This window comes from Acinonyx jubatus, chromosome D1, assembly GCF_027475565.1.
Source record: "Acinonyx jubatus isolate Ajub_Pintada_27869175 chromosome D1, VMU_Ajub_asm_v1.0, whole genome shotgun sequence".
Lineage (NCBI taxonomy): Eukaryota > Metazoa > Chordata > Mammalia > Carnivora > Felidae > Acinonyx > Acinonyx jubatus.
The window spans coordinates 16,208,398-16,233,863 of record NC_069390.1 but is presented as its reverse complement, the minus strand read 5'-3'; the positions used below and the strand labels follow the sequence as shown (position 1 = coordinate 16,233,863).

Genomic DNA, 25,466 nt, shown 5'->3' with positions numbered 1-25,466 from the left:
TAAATATAGATATAACATGAAAATAAACTAGATCTCCAAGATTTCCTTTAAAATCCCCTTTATTTTAATAGAAAAGAACATTTTAACTTCAGCTAACCTTTAAGACTAAAGGAAAAATAAGAACTTAGGGTCATGAAATAATCATCACCACGCCTGAAGAACCTAACATTTGGGATCTCTGAGTCTTCCTTTACATTACTATGGTTTCATCTGCATTTTTTTTTTTGTTTCACTCTCCTGGCCTACTGAAATATGTAAGAAAAGCCTATGGAAGAGGTCTACATGGAAAACAGATACCTTAACAAACAAAACCTAACCTTGATACTAAATATATTACTACAGAAAACCAGCTAGGGTGGGGCACCTGGGTGCCTCAGTGGGTTGAGTGTCTGACTTTGGCTTGGGTCATGATCTCGCAGTTTGTGGGTTCAAGCCTTGCATGGGGCTCTGTGCTGACAGCGCAGAGCCTGGAGCCTGTTTCAGATCCTGTGTCTCCCTCTCTCTCTCTGCTCTCCCTCCTTTGCTCGCGCTGTCTCTCTCACTCTCAGGAATGAATAAACATTAAAAACAACAACAACAACAACAACAACGGAACAAAACCCAGGATTGAACAGTTTGGCCTTTTTAAGGTCCCAGAGAGCTATCTAATTTTACTATAGATTCTGAGATGCATTAAGACAAATAAAGAACTACACAGGGATGGAACTAAACTACATCTGTAAGGAAAACCTAAGAAGATATACCTAACTTGCTCTTTTTCTACACTTATTCTGCCAGTCAGTTTAAAAGTAAAATAACCAGAATTTACAGCATTTTCGATTCGAATCTTTTGTTTAAAGGTAGATTATAGCACAATATATATCTTTATTAAGAGATCCATTACTAAGGACCACAACATATTTACTGAGATAAGCGCAGTTTTGATAACCAAGTCAATTCACTAAATTTCTAAAATGATAAAAATGAGCACACTATCTATTAGTCATAAAAACATACCTACTATATACTATACTAGGCTTGAAATGAGGAAAAATTTATCACACAAAAATCTAAGTGAAAGTCTAACTTTACAAAAGAACATTATGAACCAAGTGAAAGACAACGTAAAATTTAAGACTTTTAAATTGAGGATCATTTAACAAAATTTAAGAATTTTGATATTTCCATGTAAGATAAACACCAAAAGAAGCATTTTCTCCAAGAAGTAGGTCATACACAAAATCACAAGTGAGCTAACTTGGGATGATCTTTACTCCCATAGGTCACACATTCAGGATTTCACTATAACTGAACTTTCTAAAGCTTCTCATGTGGACAGCATTGGAGACAGGATGTCAGATTGGAAGGATTGCCAAATCAGAACAAACTAGTGTTCAGATTTCCATAGCAAATTATAGCCACTTGTTCCTGAAAGAGATCTCATTCATGAAAAACTTCATTCTAGTGTTGAAAATAACTTATTACATAAGGGTAAAAGTTATTTTCTATTTGTTATTGCTGTGCTTCTGTTTAAAGGCATATAGCATTTCCTTCTACTTTACTAAAAAGGCATCTGAACAAAGTTTGCTTTGGCTAATAAACTGTCTTTAGCCAATATTCCAAAGTACATAAATATATGCTTGGGGATAACAAAAGAAGAGCTGCTTAAACATTCTAAGGAGTTTTTCCTCAAAAAGGCCAACTCATAATTGGAGAACAGGTCAGAAACATTCCCTGTTCATCTTCATTAGAAGGGGATTTAGATAAAATGACTATGCAACACCACTTGAAGGCTAAAACTACTGAATAGAAAGCACCACACTTGAGGAATGACTTTAGCTTTCCCAGGTCAATTTTCCTGGCTGGTGTGCCATGCCAAGTCAAGTCCAGCAGTTTTCATTTCCGTTTAAGCCAGGAACTCAAACGCAATTGAGATATTCTAGTTAACAGAACCAAAGCAAAACATCTTACCTTAAGGCTTTCCTCAGTGTCTCTATGCAGGCCACTACAATCTTGGGGTTCTTGTTGTCCAGGCCTTTTAGGAGCTCTTCTTGCACAGCCTCTCCTTTCTCAATCTCTATGTACATCAGACAAATCTCAATGCCTAGCTCCTTGGCTTTGGCTTTGGGCTGGTTGAACACTTTACTTACGACACCTGACACAACTTCTCCTGTGGTTCTGTAATACAGAATACAAAACACCACCACCATCACACACACAAAAACACACTTCAGTAGAAAGAGCTGGAAAAGATCATGGGGGTGGGGGGCAATGACAGATACTTTTTAAGATGTTTAGAAACAAAGTAAATGAGTTTCTAATTTTTAAATGTATGTTTAAGAACATGAAAGATAAACTGAATGCAAATCATAAAAGTTTAAGATGTATCACACCAGGCAATGACACAGAACCATAGTTTCTGTTTATAAATACAGGAAAAGTCGAACAAGAAAGCAAAAATCCCTTGAAATCCCATTACCCAGAGAAAACTACTTCCAGCTATTTGGTATCCATCCTTCCAGATCTATCCCTCTATATGCATAGAAAATAGATAGACAGAGAGACAGACAGACAGATAGATAGATAATATATATATACAGATATATTTCACAAAAATAGGATTACAGAGTTGTTGCTTTTTTGAAAAATTTTTAAAAGGTCATTTTAAACATTTCTTAGAACAAGAGAATTTCTTCACGGAGGGAATGGATATGTACCTTTAAACAAAAGGCTGCTCCTAACTCCTTGGCAAGACTTTATAGTAACTTAACTGCTGTGTGTCTCTTCTAAATTAAATAAAACCTAGACCACTGAAAATCAAAACTAAAGTAAAAAAAAGGAATGGTCCCACTAATGGCAAGGGAAACACAGTGATGCTGGTAACAAAACTGTCAGATCGATGGTGTATCATCTTTGAAGTCAAGTATATATTTCTTGTGCACTTAAGTAGAGGGTTCCCCCCTCCTTTTTCTTGTACGGAGGGCTCCTTTCAATGACATCAAGATACCATTAGAAAACCAGGTCTATGAGGTATGAGAGAGTGGGTGATCAGAAACCTCTATCATCTACAACTCAAGTCAAATGGGCCAGGAGCCATGGAAGTTTAGTTAGCACCACCTCTCCGAAAAGAGAAAAATGCCTAATGACCACAGAAAGAAAGGTGTGTTTCTAAGATCACCTAGCCGGGAAGCTTTGTATAAAGAAATTTTTGTAATGCCCAAATGTTTTCAGTGAAATTCTGGTAATTCCTTTCCTAACACCTTCCAGTTTCTTCTACAAGTTACTTGAGATTTTCTCTCTAGTTTAAAGTAATTCCCATTACAAAAGGCTCAAAAGGAAATTCACTTGTTCATCAAACCTTAAGATAAAAAACTCAAGACTTCTAATTTGCTCCTCTTTAGAGATCTCATGTACTATTTAGATTTCTGAGAGCAGATAAAACCCGAATGAAAAACAAGTATCAAGGAGCTATGAAGTAAGAAAATGATTATCTTCCAAAAGTGCTAATAGCGAAGGACAATGACCCACAAATATACATAACTTAACCCACATAGTACCAGACAAGGGTTTTTACCAGAAGAGTTGGAAAAACTACTTACTTTCCTGCTACATGGGCATTTTCAACATACACAAGTGCAGCTTCTAACCCTTTCAGCTGAACCACTGCATTGGAATCAGTCACAAATTTTTTGATCAGTCCTAAAAATTTGGACCATTCTGGGCTCTTTTCATCCTTTATTTTCTGGAAGATCTTCAGGGCTTCTTCATATCCACTTAACCTTGCTTTCCAGAGCTAAGAGAAAAGTATTTTGAAACAAAATACAATTTAATGAGATTATCTACTGTTAATTGGAGAAGTTGGGGGGCGGGGAATGACTACCCTATACCAAGTAATTTGAACAAAGGACCCCATGATTAGAAACAAAAAAGGAGTTTAAGAAATTCAGAGTTTTCAAAGAGAATTAGCTAATAAACTCTTTCTTATAAGTGTTTAATATTTGCAATATTCTTCCAAGGCCATCCAGAATTCCTAACAGGCCACTATAAGTCTATCTCACTTTGTATCCAAGTGTTAGTTTTTACTTCCGTGTAATATGTAATTTGTAATTAAAGATGTAACAATTCAAAAATGAAAAATCACCCTGCTGAAACTGCCTAATCTCCAAAGCATGTTGTTTCTCGGTTGTATTGTGTAATCATTAGGCAGCTCTATACTATACTGTAACGTGGGAGTGCTCACAAAACAAGCCAATGACACTAAAATCTGAGTTCTAGAAAAGTCTTACCTTGTGTTCACATTTCTGATCAACCGGCAGTTTCATCCACTCACTGTCATCTCCCATTGTGCTTCCAGTTTCTCCTCAGAATTAAGAGTAATTCCTAGTCAGACAAAAATCAGTACCTAGTTAAATCTAACCATCAAGCAGTCTTGTAAGACAAAATGATTTTTCTGAGACTATTATTTTATCATGCAAGCACCAATAAGAGTAAAAAACCTCATTTTTTGGTCAAATGCCCATTTAATTCCATTAACAGAATCTTTAAAAAGTGAAAGAAAAAAGTTACTAGAAAAAAAATCTACACAAAGGGGCGCCTGGGTGGCTCAGTTGGTTAAGTGTCTGACTTTGGCTCAGGTCATGATCTCGTGGTTCTTGGGTTGGAGCCCCGCGTCGGGCTCTGTGCTGACAGCTCAGAGTCTCAAGCCTGCTTCAGATTCTTTGTCTCCCTCTCTCTCTGTTCCTCTCCTGCTCACAGACTCTCTCCCTCAAAAATAAATAAAAGATTTTTAAAAATTAAAAAAAAAAACCTACATATGGGCACTTGGCTAGTTCAGAGGGTAGAGCACACAACTCCTGATCTCAGGGTCATGAGTTTAAGCCTCACATTGGGTGTAGAGCTTGCTTTTTTTTTTTTAGTTTATTCATTTGAGAGAGAGACAATGGGGGAGGGGCAGAAAAAGAGAATCCCAAGCAGGCTCTGCATTGTCAGTGCAGAGCCCAATGCTACACTCGAACTCATGAACCATGAGATCATGACCCAATCTGAAGTCGGATGGTCAACTGACTGAGCCACCCAGGCGCTAGGAGGGACAAGCTTACTTAAAACAAGCAAACAAACTAAATCAAAACTGAAAAAAAAAAATCTAAATGAATCTAGAAAGGATGGATAGGTGTTTTAAAAACAAATGATTATATATTTTCCCAAATGGGAAATTCCTAGATATATAACAAAGCCAGAATAAAACTGAAGAGCTACTTGGCCTTTAAAATGCGAGAAAAGAGTTTCAAAGAAAGTCATACTTATAACTATTAACCTAAAATTCTTTCAGACAATAGTCATTATGAAAAAATCTCAATGTTACCCAGCTCTCTACGTAACTCTAGACAATATGATTATATAAAATAGTAAAAATTAGGGTTGCCTGGGTGGCTTAGTCAGTTAAGTGTCTGCCTTTGGCTCAGGTCATGAACTCATGGCTCCTGAGTTTGAGCTCTGTGTCAGGCTCTGTACTGACAGCTCAGAGACTGCAGGCTGCTTCCAATTCTGTGTCTCCGTCTCTCTCTGCCCCTGCCCTGCTTGCACTCTGTCTCTCTCTCTCAAAAATAAACATTAAAAAAAAATTAAATCCCTGAATGAACTATATTTTTATAAACTTTATATCCCTTTTTAGTTAGGTTTATATGCAACATTCCTGTAAAAGCTTTATGCTATTCATTTAGATAACACCTTTTTTTCTCTTTTTTTTTTTATTCTAGAGAGAATGTGTGTATGTGCATGTGGGGGAGGGGCAGAGAGAGGGCGAGAGAGAATCCCAAGCAGGCTTCATGCTGTCAGAGCAGTGCCCAACCAGAGGCTCAATCCCACAAACCATGAGATCATGATTTGAGCTGAAATCGAGTCAGACACTAAACCAACTGAGCCACCCAAGTGCCCTGATAACAACTTTTTTTCTGATTATAAAAGTAATATATGTCAACTGTAGAAAATCTGGAAAGTACAGAAACTACATAAGGAAGAAAAGTATTAAAACACAACTTTAGGGGCACCTGAATGGCTCAGTTGGTTAAGGGTCTGATCCTTGGTTTCAGCTCAGGTCATGATCTCGCAGTTTCATGAGTTCAAGCCGAGTCGTGTTTTGTGCTAGCAGCGCAAAGCCTGCTTAGGATTCTCTCTCTCTTTCTCTCTCTGCCCCTCCCCCACTCATGCTACCTCTGTCTCTCTAAAAATAAACAAACTAAAAAAATTTTTTTAATAAAAAAAATAAAAAAATAAAACACAATTTTAGGTTTACCAGGGTGGCTCAGTTAAGCATCTGACTCTTGATTTTGGCTCAGGTCATGATCTCATGCTTCATGGAATCAAGCCCTGAGCTGGGCTCTGTGCTGACAGTGCGGAGCCTGCTTGGGATTCTCTCCTTCTCTTTCTCTGCCTCTCCCTTGCTTGTGCATGCATGTGCTCTCTAAATAAACATTTAAAAAACTCCACAATTCTACCACCAATTATTAACCATGATGAGCACTGAAATGTACATCCACTTGAATTCTTTCAGAGTTTTTTCAACAAACATGCAATGTATAAATTATATGAAAAAGACAAGTATAATCCTCTTGGAATCTTTTTCTCATATAGCCACGAACATTTTCCCATGTTTGAGAACATGATGTTTAAAAAAATTTTTTTTTAATGTTTATCTTTGAGAAAGAGCAGGAGAAGGGGAGAGGCACAGAGACACACACACACAGAATCCAAAGCAGGCTCCAGGCTCTGAGCTGTCAGCACAGAGCCTGGTGCAGGGTTCCAACCCACGAGCCTTGAGATCATGACCTGAGCCAAAGTCGGACGCTCAAAAAACTGAACCACCCAGGTGCCCCGAGAACGTGATGTTTAAAGGTTGTATAGCATGCCAGTTTATAAATGTACCAAAATTACCAATCTTGACGGTGGACATTTGTTTCCAATTTTTCAGCATTTTATATAATGTATAAGGATATTGTTTATCTCTCCATCCCCAGTCCCAGTCTGACATAAAATATACCTTCAATAAATATTTGTTTAATGTATACCTTGACGGTGTCTGCTATGAATTGGGTACTGTGTGAAGTATTTTTTAAACATGTTGACTCACTTTGTACTAACAACAACTACATGAAAGAAAGACATTCTCTCTGTTACACACTAGGCTCATAAAGTTTAAATAATTTGCCTAAAACAACAGAACTGGATCACATTAAAAATTCAAAATCTACGCCTCTTTACAACTTGTTCCCTCCCATAAAAAAGTAGGGAATATCCCAGTGAAAGCTGTATACTCAAAGACTTAAGTTTATTAGAGTACATGGAACTTTTATTAAGACTTCTCTCCAAAACCCCCAGAACCCTGAGAAACAATAGCAGTGTGCTTTGGAGTAGGAGTCAAACCTTAACAGCAATTCTGCAGCAATGGTGGGAGATAATGTAGTACAGCAGTTTGTAAAGTAGTATGGCATTACCTAAGTTGAAGATGCACGTATTCTACTTCATTCCTAGGTATATATACCCTAGAAATTGATGCCCCCTGCACTAGAAGATCTATACAAGATATTCATAGCAATGTTGTTCATAAAAGCCAAAAGTTGAAAACACTTCACAGGTTCATCAAAAAGAGAATGAATAATAGTGGAATATTCACTGAGTGCAATATTATATGGCAATGAAAAAGAATGAACTATGCCATGCTTCTCAAACTCTTTAATGACAATCTTTTTAAAACTTTCAAGCAATCCCTATCAAAATAACATCAGCATTCTTCACAGAGCTAGAACAAACAATCCTAAAATTTGGATGGAACCACTAAAGACCCCGAACAGCCAAAGCAATCTTGAAAAAGAAAACCAAAGGCATCACAATCCTGGACTTTAAGCTGTATTACAAACCTGTAATCAAGACAGTATGGTACTGGCACAAAAACAGACACTCAGATCAATGGAACAGAAAAGAGAACCCAGAAATGACCCCCAAACGTATAGCCAACTAATCTTTGACAAAGCAGGAAAGACTATCCAATGGAATAAAGATAGTGTCTTCAGCAAATGGTGCTGGGAAAACTGGACAGTGACATGCAGAAGAATGAACCTGGACCACTTTCTTATACCATACAAAAAAATAAACTCAAAATGGATGAAAGACCTAAACCTAAGACAGGAAGCATCAAAATCCTACAGGAGAAAGCAGGCAAAAACCTCTTTGACCTCGGCCGCACCAACTTCTTACTCAACACGTCTCCAGAGGCAAGGGAAACAAAAGCCAAAAGGAACTACTGGGACCTCATCAAAATAAAAAGCTTCTGCACAGTGAAGGAAACAATCAGCAAAACTAAAAGGCAACCGATAGAATGGGAGAAGATGTTTGCAAGCGACATATCAGATAAAGGGTTAGTATCTAAAATCTATAAAGAACTTATCAAACTCAACACCCAAAAAACAAAGAATCCAGTGAAGAAATGGGCAAAAGACATGAATAGACACTTCTCCAAAGAAGACATCCAGATAGCCAACCAACACATGAAAGAATGCTCAACATCACTCATCATCAGGGAAATACAAATCAAAACCACAATGATACCACCAGATGAGGAGAAAGAGGATCTCTTTTGCACCACTGGTGGGAATGCAAACTGGTGCAGCTACTGTGGAAAACAGTACGGAGGTTCCTCAAAAAATTAAAAATATAACTACCCTATGCCCCAGCAACTGCACTACTAAGTATTTATCCAAGGGATACAGGCATGCTGTTTCAAAGGGGCACATGCACCCCAATGTTTATAGCAGCGCTATGGACAACAGCCAAAGTATGGAAACAGCCCAAATGTCCATCAACGGATGAATGGATAAAGATGATGTGGTGTGTATATATATATATATATGGTGGAGCATTACTCAGCAATCAAAAAGAATGAAATCTTGCCATTTGTAACTACGTGGATGGAACTAGAGGGTATTATGCTAAGTGAAATTAGAGAAAGACAAAGATCATACGACTTCACTCATAATGAGGAATTTAAGGGGCGCCTGGGTGGCGCAGTCGGTTAGGCGTCCGACTTCAGCCAGGTCACGATCTCGCGGTCCATGAGTTCGAGCCCCGCGTCGGGCTCTGGGCTGATGGCTCAGAGCCTGGATCCTGTTTCCGATTCTGTGTCTCCCTCTCTCTCTGCCCCTCCCCCGTTCATGCTCTCTCTCTGTCCGAAAAATAAACAAACGTTGAAAAAAAAAATTATAATGAGGAATTTAAGATACAAAACAGATGAACATAAGGGAAGGGAAACAAAAATAGTATAAACACAGGGAGGGGGACAAAACATAAGAGACTCTTAAATATAGAGAACGGAGGGTTGCTGGGGGGTTGTGGGAGGGGGATGGGCTAAATGGGTAAGGGGCATTAAGGAATCTACTCCTCAAATCATTGTTGCACTATATGCTAAGTAACTTGGATGTAAATTTAAAAATAAATAAATTATTTTAACATTTTTAAGTAATTATACACAAATATGTTTGTAAAATACAATAAAAATTATTAGATCTGTGTATTTTTAGAGTTCCCCAAGGGAACAGAAAATCGTACAAGCACCAAGTAAAACAAAACATTTGGTAGTTCTGTAAAGTTAAACATAGAACTATCATGTGGCTCTGCAATTCTACTCCTGGGTATATACCCAAAGAATTGAAAACAGGTATTCCAACAAGTACATGTACGTGCATATTCATAGCAGTACTAGTGACCTGGGCCAATAAACAGCCCAAATGTCCATCAATGGATGAATAAACAAATTCTGGTGTGTAAGTACAATGATTATTCACCCATAAAAGGGAATGAAGTACTGACACAGGCTACCACATGGCTGAACTTCACAAACATGATGCTAAGTGAAAGAAACCAAACACAAAGATCCCATATTGTAGAATTCCACTTATATGAAATGTCTATAGTAGATTAATCCTTAGAGACAGAATGCAGACTATGGGGTACCAGGGGTTGGAGAAAGAGCAGGAATAGGAAGAAACTGCTTAATGGGTAAGGAGTTTTACTGTGGTGTGATGGAAATGTTTTGAAACTAGAAAGAGATGGTGCTGACACAACACTGTGAGTATTCAAAATGCAACTGAATTGTTCACTTTAAGAGAGTTAATTTTATGTAATGTGAATTTCATCTCAATAAAAAAAATTTGTAAGTTCTCAGGTGATTTTAATGTGCAGCCTGGGTTAAAAACTTCTGAAGTTATTTTCTTGGCATAAGTTTGAGCTGCAAAAGCAATCTCTCCTATCTGACTTTTTAAAAAGAGAAACACTCAATGAAAGCTTTCAACACATTTTCTAACCAAGAGAATGTGAACTGTCAGTATCTTTCAGTATTCTGTAAGTTTACTGCAATACTTTTTCTTTTTTTCTTGTTGGTTGCTTTTTAGAAACCTTTAAGAAAAAGAATATCTAACCCAACTGCCTCATGTAAAATTTAGATGCCATTGTGTTATATATTCTGAAATGGCTTCTACTACTTTATTGCCTGAGTTTTTAAAAGTTGGTGTTTATGGTTTTGCTTTCTATTAAAAAGAAAGGCGTGCTTCATACACAAACTTCCCCAGCCATTGAAATAACAGATATAGTGTTATGTATGTGGCACTGGGGACTCCTGCTCTTCGTGTTGGTCTTCTTGCAGGATTGATATATTAAGAAAAAAAAAAGGCCTTATCCGCTAGTTTTCTTCCCTAATTATTTTCATTTTAAAATTAACTTTAGAATTTAATTTTTTACATCTATAAGAAAATCTATACAGTTTGTGAGTTAGGAAGCATTACAATAAAATTGACCCATTGACCTAACACCCAATCTAAAAATTAGAACACTACCATTATTGGGGTGCCTGGGTGGCTAAGTTGGTTAAGTGTCTGACTCTTGATTTCAGCTCAGGTTGTGATCTCGTGGTTCGTGGGTTTGAGCCTATGTTGGGCTCTGCGTTGACTGCGCAGAGCCTGCTTGTGATACTCTCTCTCCCTCTCTCTCTGCTCCTCCCCTGCTTGTGCTCTCTCAAAATAAATAAATAAACTTAAAAAAAACCGAAACAGAACACTACCATTATTATTACTTCACCTGGGCATTTCTTTCCTACTCCATCCTTCTCCCACAGAAGCATTTTCCTGGAGTTCATTTAGTTCTACGCCATAGTCACAGTCACACATCCCTAAACAACAAAATTAACTGCTTGTTTGTTAGCTTTAGAAAAATATTATCTGTGTGTTGTCTTCCATGACTTACTTTTCTCATTCAATATTTCATTTGTAAAATTCATCCGTGTGTGTGTACTATAGTTCAAAACTACTCAAAATGTGGTACAAAGGACTGTACTGGATCACAAACGTATCATTCAGAGACAAGTACAGAAATGGAGATAGTGGTTTAGAAACTGCCATAGCACCTAACTTCTTTTATTATGGTGGTTTGAGGATCTGAACAAAGTTCAGCAAGGCTAAAGTATAAAATGCAACACAGAAAGTAAAAGGATATAAAGTCAGGCTAGAAAGTAAGTCAAGATCAGACCCTGGAAGATCTTGTGAGCAATGTTAAGGAATTTGGACTTTATCCTAAATGTAAAACGAAACTTTGAAGAATTCTAAATAGGAAATATTACATATGCTATCGAACTTGCATTTTTTTGAACATTTTAAAAAATGTTTTATTTATTTTGAAGGGGGCAGGGGCAGAGAGAGAGGAAGACAGAGAATCCCAAGCAGGCTCCGTGACATCAGTGCAGAGCCTGATGCAGGGCTCGATCTCATGAAGCATGAGATCATGATCTGAGCTAAAATCAAAAGTTGGATGCTTCACCAACTGAGCCATCCAGGTGCCCCCAAACTTACATTTTTTGAAGACCATATGTTGTACATGTAAAAAGCAATGTAAAGAATGCTTTGGAAGGCAGTAACAATGGAGAGAAACCAGTTAGAATACAGTGATCTAAATCAAAGATGATGGTGGCCTGCACCTGAGGATGGCAAGACTATCCATCTTTCCTTCTTAAAGGTAAAATGGAATTAATACATATACATGCCACTTTGTCTTAAGAATGTACAAAAGCGGGGGGAGGAGGCCCTGGGTGGCTCAGTCGGATGAGCATCTGACTTTGGCTCAGGTCATGATCTCACGGCTCGTGAGTTTGAGCCCTGCATCGGACTCTGTGCTGACAGCTCAGAGCCCAGAGCCCCTGGTTTGGATTCTGTGTCTCCCTCTCTCTCTGCCCCTCCCCTGCTCATGCTCTGTCTCTCTCTCAAAAGTAAAATAAAAACATTAAAAATAATAGCGTACAAAAGGGGTTCTTTTTTGTGCCATAGGCCTCTGGTAAAGTCACAGACACCTTCTTCAGAATATTTTTTAATGCATAAAATAAAATATGTAAGATTATGTCAAAGAATTTTGAAACATAATTGTTAATTACATTTTATCAAAATATTTACTTTAAAATGTGAATGACATTTTAAATGAACTTCTCCATACATTAAATAAAATGTAGCAGCAGGTGTATTACTATAATTACTATAATTTTGAAGTTATATTGGACAAAAATATTTTGATATACTATATCACATAATGTGATTATGAAAATTACTTCTATTGGTAACAAATACACAAGTCATTCTAACATTATTGTGGCTTATGGCCTACATTCTTCACTGAAGAAAATGCTAAAATTTCAGTTAGATGGTTAGTAAGAATAAAGATGCAATTATTTTTCCTTCCAAGTTCATAGAGTCCCTGAATTTCAACCCCAGGTTAAAATCTCTTGGTCTACACAACCTTCTAAATCTTATGGTCACATGAAAGCTCTTTACTTTCAAAGACTTTAGGGCACTGTTTACAACAGTCCCAAAGTCTCTACCTAAAACAGTTACCACCAATCTATATTTCAATAATACTTTATATTTTACAAGTATTTTTACAATAATTTTCTTATGTGAGGATCTAGTGAGGAAGATATTTAATTGCTTCTATGCATTTCACAATGTAAATGCAAGCACACTGTTTTATTACCTTATTGGGTTTTCTTTCTTTTTTCTATTATTCTAAGTTATGAGCTCTTTCTTCCTAACCTGTAAGATTCTCTTGAGCAAGAACTTTTTGTCTTAATAATCTCTATCCTCACAATGCTCAAAGAACAACATGGGATAAAGCGAATATAACTATCCTCTTTTTACATATATGGAAATAAAGGTTCAATGTCTTACCCAGGTCACTTAAGTAGGAGAGACTGGCCTAGAAGAGATTTCTTGAATGCTAGTTTGGTGAATTTCTTAAAATTTATCTACATATGGTTTCTAGACGATCTATAGTGAAAACTATTCAACCTTTATAAATAATATGATTTATTTTGGTGATTACCTAACCCAGTTCTTTTTTTTTTTTTTTTTTAATATTTTTATTTATTTTTGAGAGAAAGAAAGAGGGTGAGCGGGGAGGGGCAGAAAGGAGACACAGAATCCAAAGCAGGCTCTAGGCTCTGAGCTGTCAGCACAGAGCCTGATGGGGGACTCGAACCCATGAACTGCAAGGTCATGACCCAAGCTGAAGTCTGACGCTTAACCAACTGAGCCACCAAGCACCCCTTACCTAATTCAGTTAAGATATAAAGACAAAAAAGAAAGAAAGAAAGAAAGAAAAGAAAGAAAGAAAGAAAGAAAGAAAGAAAGAAAGAAAGAAAGAAAGAAAATATAAGAGTAAATGAGCATAATGTGAAAAACAAGTTTATTTGACTCTTTCAAAAGGACATAGGTAACTTAGAGAAATTTAAAATACAGTTAGCTGGTAAGGGGGAAATCATCCCTAATCAGCAGCTGCCTCTAATAATCAAGCCTACCTACCCAATTGGGCCTTAAAACACTGTTAACCTGCCTTTGGATAAGAAAGGAATGACTACAGTTTTAATTGTAATTTGGGATTATTCATGCAGTCCAACCCTTACCCCTGAAAGCTCTTATTCCATTGAGAGATGGCTCTACTAACTGATCAAAAAACAAAACAAAACAAAACAAAACAAAAAAACTTTCCTTGAGATTAATAAAAAACAAAAGGATGCTAGACTACAATGGCTATAGTTCATATTCATTCTAAATTTCTATACTTCTAGAACATTTGGGGAAGTAGACTTTAAAGTGACCACTGCTTGAAAGCTGAACTCTGCAAATTTTAACTAGTCATTGTCACAAAGGAAAATAAAAACCTTGGGAACATCCAGAACATATACAGGAAGTAATGAAGAGGAACCTCAGAGTCAGTATAAAATAGAACACATGTAAAATTAAACGTAATGATTTCATGAAAAGTCACATAAGTTAAAGGCCTGAATGATTTCTTTAGAGGAATGTAGTACTGTTTTCAATATACACAGCAAACTGAAACCAAACTAACATTCACAATAGCCAAAGAATGGGAGCCATCCAAATGTCCATCCATTGATGAATATGGAAAATCCACACAATGAAATATTATTCAATAATAAAAAAAAATGAAGTACTATAAAGAACTCCTAAAACTCAACAACAAACAACCCAATTAAAAAATGGGCAAAGGGGACACTTGGGTGGCTCAGTCAGTCAGGAGTCTGACTCGATTTTGGTTCCGGTCATGATCTCACAGTTCCTGAGATGGAGCCCCATGTGGAGCCCCACACCTGCTTGGGATTCTCTCCCTCTCTCTGCCCCTCCCCTGCTTGCTTGCACACACGCACGTACATGCTATCAAAAGAAATTAATAAACTTAAAAAAAAATTTTTAATGGGCAAAGGACTTGACTAGACACTTCTCCAAAGAAGATCTACAAATGGCTAATAGGCACATGAGAAGATGCTTAACATTACTAATCATTAGGGAAATGTAAATCAAAATTTTAAGATTCCACCTCACATCTATTAGGATGGCTACTATCAAAACAAAACAAAACAAAAAGACAATTGTTGGCAAGGATGTGGAGCAACTGAAACCTCTGTACACTGTTGTTAAGAATATAAAATGGGGGGGCACCTGGGTGGCTCAGTTGGTTGGGTGTCCGACTTCGGCTCAGGTCATGATCTCACAGTTCGAAGAGTTCGAGCCCCATATCAGGCTCTGTGCTAACAGCTCAGAGCCTGGAAACTGCTTCAGATTCTGTGTCTCCCACTCTCCCTGACCCTCCCCAGCTCACATTCTGTCTCTCTCTCTCAAAAATAAATAAACATTTAAAAAAAAAAAAAGAATGTAAAATGGTATAGCTGCTGTGGAAAACACTATGGCACTTTTTCAAAAAATTAAAAACAGAATTACCACATGTTCCAGCAATTCTACTTCTGGGTATATATGCCCAAAAGAACTGAAAGCAGGGTCTCAAAGACATATTTTGTACACCCATGTTCATTTCATAGCAGCATTATGCACAATAGCTAAAATGTGGAAGCAACTCAAGTGTTCATTACTGGGTGAGTGGACAAGCAAAATGTGGTTTACACATACAATGGAATATTATTTAGCCTTAAAAAAGAAATAATTCTGACATATGCTATAACCTGGATGACCCCTGAGGCCATTATGCTAAAGTGAAATAAACCAGCCACAAAGATCATTCCACTTAAATGAAACAGTCAAAATCAGAGAGACAGAAAGCAGAAGGGTTTTTGCCAGTGAACAGATGGATTGGGATATGTTCAATGGGTGTAAAGTTTCAGTTTTCCAAATGAAAAAAATTATGGAAATGGATGGTGGTGATGGTTGAACAACATAATCTGATATGGAATCTGATACCAGTGAACTGCATACTTAAAAATGGTTAAGATGGTAAATTTTATGGTATATGTATTTTATCACCTTGAAAACATTATACTAAAAAAAGTCAGTTTCAAAGAACCACATATTGTATGATTCCATTTACATGAAATGTCCAGAATAGGCAAGTCTATAGAAGTAAAAAGTAGATCAGTGGTTGCCTACGAGTGAGGTGTTTGGGGCTATCAAAAGGGTAATGGCTAAAGAGTGTGGGATTTCTTTTATTTATTTATTTATTTATTTATTTATTTATTTATTTATTTATTTATTTCTGAGACAGAGATAGAGCATGAGCAGGGGAGGGACAGAGAGAGAGGGAGACACAGAATCAGAAGCAGGCTTCAGGCTCTGAGCTGTCAGCACAGAGCCCAACGCGGGGCTCGAACTCACAAACTCTGAGATCATGACCTGAGCCGAAGTCAGTCGCTCAACCGACTGAGCCACCCAGGCGCCCCAAGAGTGTGGGATTTCTTTTTGGGGCAATGAAAATGTTCTAAAACTGTGGTGATGACTGCACAAATCTAGAAATATACTAAAAGCCACCGAATTGTACACTTCAAAATGGGTGAGTGATATGCAAATTATATTTCATTAAAACTGTTTAAAAAAAAAAAAAGAAACTAACAAAGTTTACTAACAGAAGTCCTTAGGAGATAAGAATGATTTGTTGGGGTGCCTGGGTGGCTCAGTCGGTTAAGTGTCTGACTCTTGGTTTCAGCTCAGGTCATGATCTCATGAATCATGAGTTCAAGCCCCACATCGGGCTCCACGCTGATAGTGTGGAATCTGCTTGGGATTCTGTCTGCCCCTCTCCTACTCACGCTCTCGCTCTCTCTCGCTTGCTCCCTCTCTCCAAATAAATACATAAACTTTAAAAAAATGATACGTTAAAGCTACTGATCATTTTACATGTGCATATGTTGGCTGCAGAGGTTAAGAGTCCTTTCTAATAATAAGGAATTAGTCTATTCCAATTTTACCTAAAGCATTCACATTCACTGAATTTTCCTATGGGTGCCTAAGTTCACAGGAGTACAAGTAAGAAGTTTAAACAAATAATCATAATACAAAATATATTATGTGTGGAAACTGCTTTAAGCAAGGGATAAATAAGGATTATGGGAGTTCTAAGACAGGATTAAAAAAAAAATTTTTTTTTAACGTTTATTCATTTTTGAGGGAGAGAACAGAGCATGAGCCAGGGAGGGGCAGAGAGAGAGGGAGACAGAATCCGAAGCAGGCTCCAGGCTCTGAGCTGTCAGCACAGAGCCTGATGCAGGGCTCGAATTGACTGTGAGATCATAACCTGAGCCGAAGTCAGATGCTCAACCGACTGAGCCACCCAGGCCTCCCTAAGACAGGATTAACCACCAGTAAGTGAGGTATGGTCAGCGAAAATCTCACAGAAAGGATGGTATCTGAACTCAGTGATTAATGAACGGTGGGATTTCCAAAAAAACAGACAAACAAACAGAAGTAGAAGAGGAGATATTCTAGGCTGAGAAAATAAGAAAGGGAAAGTCTTAGAGACAGAAAAGTACAGAACATGTTCAAAGAACAATGAATGGCTCCATTTACCATAGTCTAAGACCAGAGAGGTAGACGAGGGTCAGGTCATGTAGAATCTTGAATATTAAGCTAAGCAGCAGATGCTGATGACTGCAGCAGGGCAATGACATAATCCTATCTACTTCAGAAAGATAAATCTATGTAGAATGGATTGGAAGGGAGAGAAAATAGACTCTTGCTAGAAAATTATCACAGTACTCCAGGACAAAGATAAATAGGAGCCAGAATTAGGGGTCTTAGGACTGGAAAGGATGGGCAGGGGAGACTGAAGGGAGTTACATTAAAGAAGGAGAATCCGTAAGCCTTAGCAAATAAGGATGTGGGAGCAGTTAGAGACTAGTAGGAGGATCCAGTCTAGGTGACTGGGAGAACAGTAGTGTCAATGACATAAAAATGTCAGGAGTTCTGTATTGTTTATTTTTGGGGAATGGAGAAGAGGTGAGGAATATGATGAGTTTAGTTTTAGACTTGAGAAATATGATCTTCAAGTGACTGAAAATGTGGCACCAGGATTAAACAGAGGATTCTGGATTTTATAAACACAGACATAGGAAACCGAGTTGTCATTGCATAACAAGGTTTGATGCTTTAAGAGTAAATAAAACTGCCAACAAAGAGAAGCATTAATAAAATTAATTTGAACTATATATGATGCTTGCTATGGCTCATTCAATCTAGTCATACTACAAACGTTCATAACTTTCAATTATTCAGAGCTCTCAGGAGCCTTTACAACTAGCATGAAACAGAAGCAAAGGCAAGGAGGCCAGCTAAAATAAGTCTATTCCACGGTAATATTATAATCTTACATATTACTGTATCTAAAACATCTTCCAAAGAGCTCAAATACCACATAATCCACACTGCTGCTGAAAAGGTTTAGATGTAATTGTTTATTTTTAGACTAGAGATTAAGAAATGTTTCCAAGGTCATATTAAAGGTAGAACTTAGAATAAATTTTGAACCGATTTTTCAGTTTAGTATTCAATTAAATAACAAATTACCTATTAAGTATATATTATTATAACGTATAGACTCAAGCAATCTGCATTTTCTCATTCATCAATCAGCTAAAAGTAAGGCACCAAGAGATCAAGTCATGAGTAATGTTAGAGCTGGGCCTACAACCTAGATCTCCTTTCTCTCAGTCCACCAACTTGGCCGTACCATTCATGGGTCCAACTGGAGTATCCTTTTAAGTTCCTCTAACTTGACAGTCTATAAGAATGATCATAAAGCTACTAAACAGGCTGTTTCAGCTTTCTACTTGGGAAGAAGCCATGGCAGTGAAACCATTTTATGGCTAATTCCCAAGCTCTTGACCTACAAAAGCTCTTCGCTATCACAATACACGAGATCTGGATCTGATTACCATTCCTGGACTCTCACTTCTGGTTAAGGAAATGCTACTACAGAAGCATAGAATAAGTGTGAGGGAAATTTGAAGAAAATGTCCACTCCAAAAGCAACTCCTTTGAATGACCAATGAAGTATGATAATAGACTCAAACAAAAAAAAAAAACAAACAAAAAAAGAAAGAAAAGAAAAGAACTATAAAACAGGGAAATAGGGATAAAACAGAATACACAGGCAAGCCCAGAGAGCTTTACTCAAACCTTATATAGAAAGGACAAATGGATTAAACAAGCATAACAATTATGTAACTGTCATAGAAAAGTTAAGATTTTTATTACTTGGCCAACCCAGACAAAAGCTCATCTCTAAGTACCAGTAACAAAAAGACAAACCCTTCCCCCTAAATTTAAAAACCTCACTGCCCTCAGGTAATTCCCATTAACAAGGACAAGTGTTACCCTCTTGCTGGAGTATTCTCCAGAAATCTGAACTGCTTCACTAGCAGTTATCTCAGGAAACTTGGGTGTGCTTGCTGTCCTAGTCCTGGGATGGTGGCCTCTCATAAATTCCTTCTGAAGGGGAAGGATAAAGAGCTGTCTCTGAGCGATCTCTTACACATCCTGCTATTCATATCAGCAGGACAGAAGATTAACTGAACTCTCCGGAGCAGATGATCACTGTTAATGTCTCCAAAAGAGGGACCCACAGCAACACAGGCCTCTGGGGAGTTGGAAAGCTAAAACCTGGCTGTGAATTAGGTCAACTTGGAGAGTTACTGCTCAACTCTACCAAGGTACCTGAAAATCTAATGCTTACTCATCCCTAAACTACCCAGGTCTCCAAATCCCAGGCGAAGGACCCAAGGCCCAGGACACTAGATCCAGCTCCACCCATCCAGCTCAATGGGGTTACACTCGAGTAAAAGCAAACCTCTCCTCACCGCAAGAGGAACCAGGCTGGGGCAAAGCCGGGTCGTGGACACAGCTCAACCACTGCATATCCAAACAAGCACCCTAGGGCCGCTGTCACCACCCAGAAGTAGAGCAGATGCCCCAGGCTTTAGCTCACTGCAGCCGGCATTGTTTACGCTCTTTCGCCACCTAAGCCTCTGATAGGCCAGGAAAGTCCCCTGCACTGTCCACCAGGACTTCCGGCACGGGCACGGGATGCTTGACCCCCGCCCGCAGTTTGACACTTACGCTCCCTGGGCAGGGAGAGGTCTGGGGGCCCTATGGTCCGAGCAGAATCAGCAGGAATACCCGGCGGGCCGTGGCGGCATTGGTGCGGAGGGCTGCTGAGAAACGCCTCCTCCAGGGGCGGGGCCCAGAGCTCTCTGTCAGAGTGCCCGCCCTACCTCGGTGCCCCTCCCAACACCCACTGAAGGCTTAAAGGAGCCGCATCTTAGTCCAGAGGTCTGCAGGACTCAGGGTGCTGCTTCTAGCCCACAGGGTTTTCAAGGCATGAGGCAAAAGAAGGACCAACTAGAAAGACTCCTCCCCGGTTGGGTGGGCCTCTTTTTTTGTCGGCAACACAGGCAACGTTCCCGAAACAAAGGAGGTGACCAGTTCTTATTATCACAATCCTAATCCCTCCTCCAGGGATGGAAAAAAAAAATTGCTGCAGGCAACAGCCAAAGTATCTGGGTAAATATATAGCCCCCATTATGTAAGATGCTTATTCCATTAATTTGAGCAGTTAGTGTTCTTCAAATGGCAATTGAAAGAACCAGAAAGGAATTTGGGCAGCCTGCACTGATTCACCACCTCACCCTTTCTCTACCACAGGGGAAATCCCAGACAATGATAGAAGATGGGTAGGAAGGCAATAGGAGGAGAAATGGAAAACATTCTCCGTCTCGTGAGCAAAATGTGCCAAGAACTGGCACAAGAATTCAAAAACTGACCAAGAATTCATCACATGTCCACGTAGATGAAGAAATCTTGCACACAAATACAATTGTGATGTGCAGCCATGCAATTTAATATGAAGAGTTCTTGAGAAAACTGTAGTAGAAACTGGATTAATATCTCTGGAGTTAAGTAATGGTCTCTGAGCCCTCCATAGGTTATCAGTGGGTTTTAACTTTCTTTTCATAGGAGGAATTTTTCCTCAATCTCAGTTTACAAGGTTCGACTGCATTTTGTGTCTCATACTGTCAGGAATATATTAAGCCTATATTAGCTGAATAAACACACCTTATTAAAGCCTTAAACCACCACCAGACAAGTATGGGAATCAACTTAGTGAGGCAAAAGACCATTTTTTAAGTGCCCTAATAACATCCTCCATTTCAAACATGGGTTCAAGTGAAAATATAGATTCCAAAGGACAGGCAAGACTGCTCTGCTTACTAGGGAACGGACAGGTTACTTCTATTCTGAAGGTCTCTGAAGGTCTTAGAGAATTCTAGGATCAGGCTGCCAGTAAGAGAAATGGATTCAGATTAGAATAGTCTGATTTTCAACTGCCAAGAAAATCTCACTTTAAAGTGCATTTAACTGTGAATGATACTTTTGAATTAGGTAATTAAGACCGTTCATTCTATCCCCAGGAAGCATATCACACTATTCTGAGGGTAATGGTTTGCAGATCAGCCTCCCCATTAGATTGTGAGCAACTCAAGGGCAAGGGCTAGAATGTATCATAATCACCCTTTTCTCCCAGTGTGATACAAAATGAATATTCAATAAATATTTATCACAAAAATTATGACCAACACTTTCTTTGATACAGGAGTCCAGACAACCGTCAATAAGCATAGCACAGTGAATACAGGTGTGCATGCACACACACAAATGGCTAACACCCAGTGCTATGCGTGTTAGTGAATTAAAAATTTAGAGAGAAAAGAAATCCACTGACTGTACAGCTCGATCTCAGACATGAGAGCTCATTATTATTATACAGATTTATATCTGTCTCAAATACACATTTTATATAAATATTCCTGAATAATTCTTAGATATTTTACCAAATATAGTCTAAATATAGGCCATCTTATTTTGGTTACTGCTTTTTTCTTTACTATACCATGAAGAGAGTAAACTGGACATGTAAAACCTTTACAATTCAACTACCAGTTAGTAGTCTTCTCCATAACATGGGAATGTGAAACTGTTTAGGAAATGATTTGGTAAAAATTATATATAGAACATAGGAAAATGATAACAATTCATGATTTAGGAAGGTCGAGTGCGGGCGGGGGGGGGGGGGGCGCCTGGGTGGCTCAGTCAGTTAAGCGACCGACTTTGGCTCAGGTCATGTCTCACTGTGTGAGTTTGAGCCCTGTGTGGGGCTCGTGCTGACTGTGTGGAGCCTGCTTGGGATTCTCTCTCTCTCTGTACCTCCCAACTTGTGCATGTGCTCTCTCTCTCTCAAAATAAATAAATAAACTTAAAAAAAACTTCAATCCACAAGCATAATTTAAAAAAAACAAAAGGAAGGTGGGATTTCTTGTGCTTTTAAAATATCTTTTTTCATCCCAGGGTTTGGGGATTGAGCCCAACCTCTGGCTCCATGATGAACATGGAGCTTGCTTTAAGATTCTCTCTCTGCTCCCCTCTCCCCTGCCCCCATACTCTCTCTAAAATAAAAAAGTATATCTCTTTTTTCACTGTAACGTTTTTTTCTCTGTAACACATTAACATAGAAAAGAAAACTATTTAATGTGTGATAACCATCAACGCAAAAGGGTTGTTTGTTTTTAAAGTTTTATTTATTTAAGTATCTCTACACCCAACATGGGGCTCGAACTCACGACTCTGAGATCAAGAGTTGCATACTTTTCTGACTGAGCCAGCCAGGCACCCCAGGAAAAGGAAGTTTTAAGCATTAACTGGAAATTTTCATTAGATCATATTTAATGAAAGAAAGAAGCCAAGTTAGTGACTAAGAGTATGGACTCTGGAGATAGAATGCTAGTTCAAATCCTAGTTGGAACCATTTATTAGCTGTGTGGCTTTAGACAAGCTGCTACCTTTCTGTGCTTCTGTTTTCTATATGTAAAATGGGAAAAATAATAATATCTACCTCATTAAGTCATTAGGAGAATTAAACCAGTTAAGTTTATCATATGTATAAAGCACCTAGGACAGTGCCTATAATAAAGTGCTATATAGAAGTATTTGAGAAATAAAAAATATAATGTTCAACAAATACTGTCTACCTTTCCTGTCACATTCCTTTTAAAACTAAAAAGCAAATGCATACCATCAACTGCTCCCAGCTCTCTGTGTTCCCAGCTGTCAGAAAGAGATAATAACTCAGTTTTAGAGAGGGAGGAGAGATTCCCCAAGCTGAGAGCTTTCAAGTAAGGTTTATTAAGGTATAACTTACATACAATAAAATTCACTCTTTTTAGTACATAGTTCTAGTTTTGGCAGTCACAGAGTATCACCACAATCAAGAACATCTCCCCTAGCCCAAAATATTTCCCGGTGCCCCCTTTGTAGTCAACCCCTCTCCCCTAGGCAACCACTGATCAGTATGCTGTTCTACAGTTTTGCCTTCTGCACGATGCCATATTAAAAAAAAAAAAAATCATACAGTGTGTAGTCTTTTGAGTATGGCTTTTTTCATAATACAATTGAGATCATCCATGTTGTTGCACAGATCAGCAATTTGTTTCTTTTTTATTGCTGAGTAATATTCCCTTGTATGATCTAACACATTTTGCTCATCAATTTTACCAGTTACCAACATGTGGTTTGTGTCTAGCTTTTAGCAATTGTGAAAGACTACTACAGATTTTTATACAGACGTAAGTTTTCAGTTCTGTTGGGCAAAAACCTAGAAGTGGGAAAGTTGAGTGGTATGGTAAATGTATGTTTAATTTTATAAGTGCCAAAATGTTTTCCAAAGCGGCTATATGAACCACTCTGCAATCTTCCTCCACCAGCAATGTCTGAGAGTTCAAGTGTAACTGTATTATTACTTAGTACTAATTTCTAGTATGGCTCCATATTTTTATACCTATGAATTAAAGCCAGTTTTTTCTGCAATTTAGTTTTAATGGTTTGTAATGTCCTCTTCCATTTACAAACCAGTCATTGATCATTTGGTATGAATCTTAGATGCTACTTTATTAATACTTTCAAAGGGGTAGATCAATGAAAATTAGTCTTTCAAATCCCATCCAAAAGCAGTCAAATTTGGTCATTTTATCTGGATCAACAAGCTACAAGGCTAAACAAATAGTACTCCTAGTAAGCAGAACAAACCAAAGCATATATTATATACCTGTCAGTTTAACTGGTTTTCCAACATTCAGATGGGCTTATCCATAGCCTAAGTAAAATTCCTCAACAATCTTATTACATAACAAGTCATATTAAACATGTTTATCAAAATATAATTCTCTTGAGTAGGAAACAAAAAGAAGCTTCAAGAAAATATTTTAAAACTTACCATAAATACTTGTCCACTATTTCAAAAAAAATGCTTTAAAAAGGAGGTGTGGAATTTTTTTGTAATTGTTGGTGAGCATGGAGAAACTGGTACATCCGTTTTGGAAAATATTTGTATTAACAACCCATTCCCAAGAGAACTGAGAGCACTACGTCCACACAAAAACTGGTTCATAAATGTTAATATCAACATTATTCATAATAGCCCCAAAGTGGAAACAACCCCCAAATCCACCAATTTATGAAAGGATAAACAAAATGTGGAATATCCTATCCATACAATGGAATATCATGCAGCCATAAAAAGGAAATAGTATTATATGCTATTAACATAAGTTAACCTTGAACACATTATGCTAAGTGAAAGAAGCAAGGCACAAATGGCCGTATGTTGTATGATTCCTTTGGTATAAAATGCACACAACAGGCAAATCCACAGGGACAGAAAGTAGAATGGTGGTTGCCAGGGGCTGGGGTGGGTAGAATGAGAAAGAGGGAATGGGGAATGGCTGCTAATGGGTATGAAGTCTCTTTTTGGAGTGATGAAAATGTGCTGGAATTAGATACTGGTGATGGTTGCACAACCATGTGAATATGTTAAAAAGCCACTGAATTGTATGTACACATTAAAAGGATAAATTTTATGGTATGTGAATTATATCTCAATTAAAAAACTCATTGACAAGAGAATGGATAAACAAGCTGTGGTATATTCAGAAAAGATATTATACAGTAGTGAAAACAAATGAAGACAACTATTAGCAAAAACCTGCATGAATTTCACAAACCATAGCTAGTACTAGAGAGCATACAGTATGATTACACAAACCCAAACAATATACTGCTTAGGAATGTATACATTTTTTTTTTAATTTAAAAGAAAAGTATAAGGAGGATAATGCTGAAAACTTAGCATAGTGAAAAAAGCAGGGAATTAAACCCAGGATGCAATCCAGGAGGACTGCACAGGATATTGGTAATGATCTATTTCTTAAACTGGGTGGTAGGATGATGGGCGTTTCTTTTTCAAATTTACAACATAAATAATATATTATATTTAAAATATATTAAATACTCCAGGAGTTTAAAAATGAAAGAAAAAAAAAGCTCTGCCTCTTGTTAGTAGGATTTTATAATTTAAAAAGTTACATTCCATAATGTTCAGGTAGAAGTGTAAGAAGGCACTTTTTTTTTTTTTTTTTTCCAATATGAGAGGAGCACTGGGCTGGAAAGAAGAAAATTTATATTCCCAAATCCCTGTTCTACCATAAGTTTCTACCATAAAGCTGTGAAACTTTAGGAAGGTCATTGAATCTTTGGAGGCTTCAGTGTTGTCATGCA

At 37.8% G+C, this 25,466-nt stretch overlaps 1 protein-coding gene across 3 annotated transcripts in view; it reads right to left on the bottom strand.

Annotated features, from left to right (window-relative positions):
- CKAP5 (cytoskeleton associated protein 5) overlaps positions 1–25,466 on the bottom strand; it is a 110,572-nt gene that overhangs the window by 65,436 nt on the left and 19,670 nt on the right. Inside the window, exons 1-4 of one of the 3 annotated variants that reach the window (XM_053203234.1) lie at positions 19,920–20,652; positions 4,266–4,359; positions 3,579–3,772; positions 1,951–2,157 (exon numbers count right to left, since the gene is read on the bottom strand). In XM_053203234.1, coding sequence (XP_053059209.1) covers positions 1,951–2,157; positions 3,579–3,772; positions 4,266–4,322 — 458 coding nt within the window. In that variant the 5' untranslated portion in view covers positions 4,323–4,359; positions 19,920–20,652. Of the gene's footprint in view, positions 1–1,950; positions 2,158–3,578; positions 3,773–4,265; positions 4,360–19,660; positions 19,811–19,919; positions 20,653–25,466 lie in introns of those variants that run through there. The other 2 variants (XM_053203235.1, XM_015075665.3) reach the window with 2 other exon arrangements.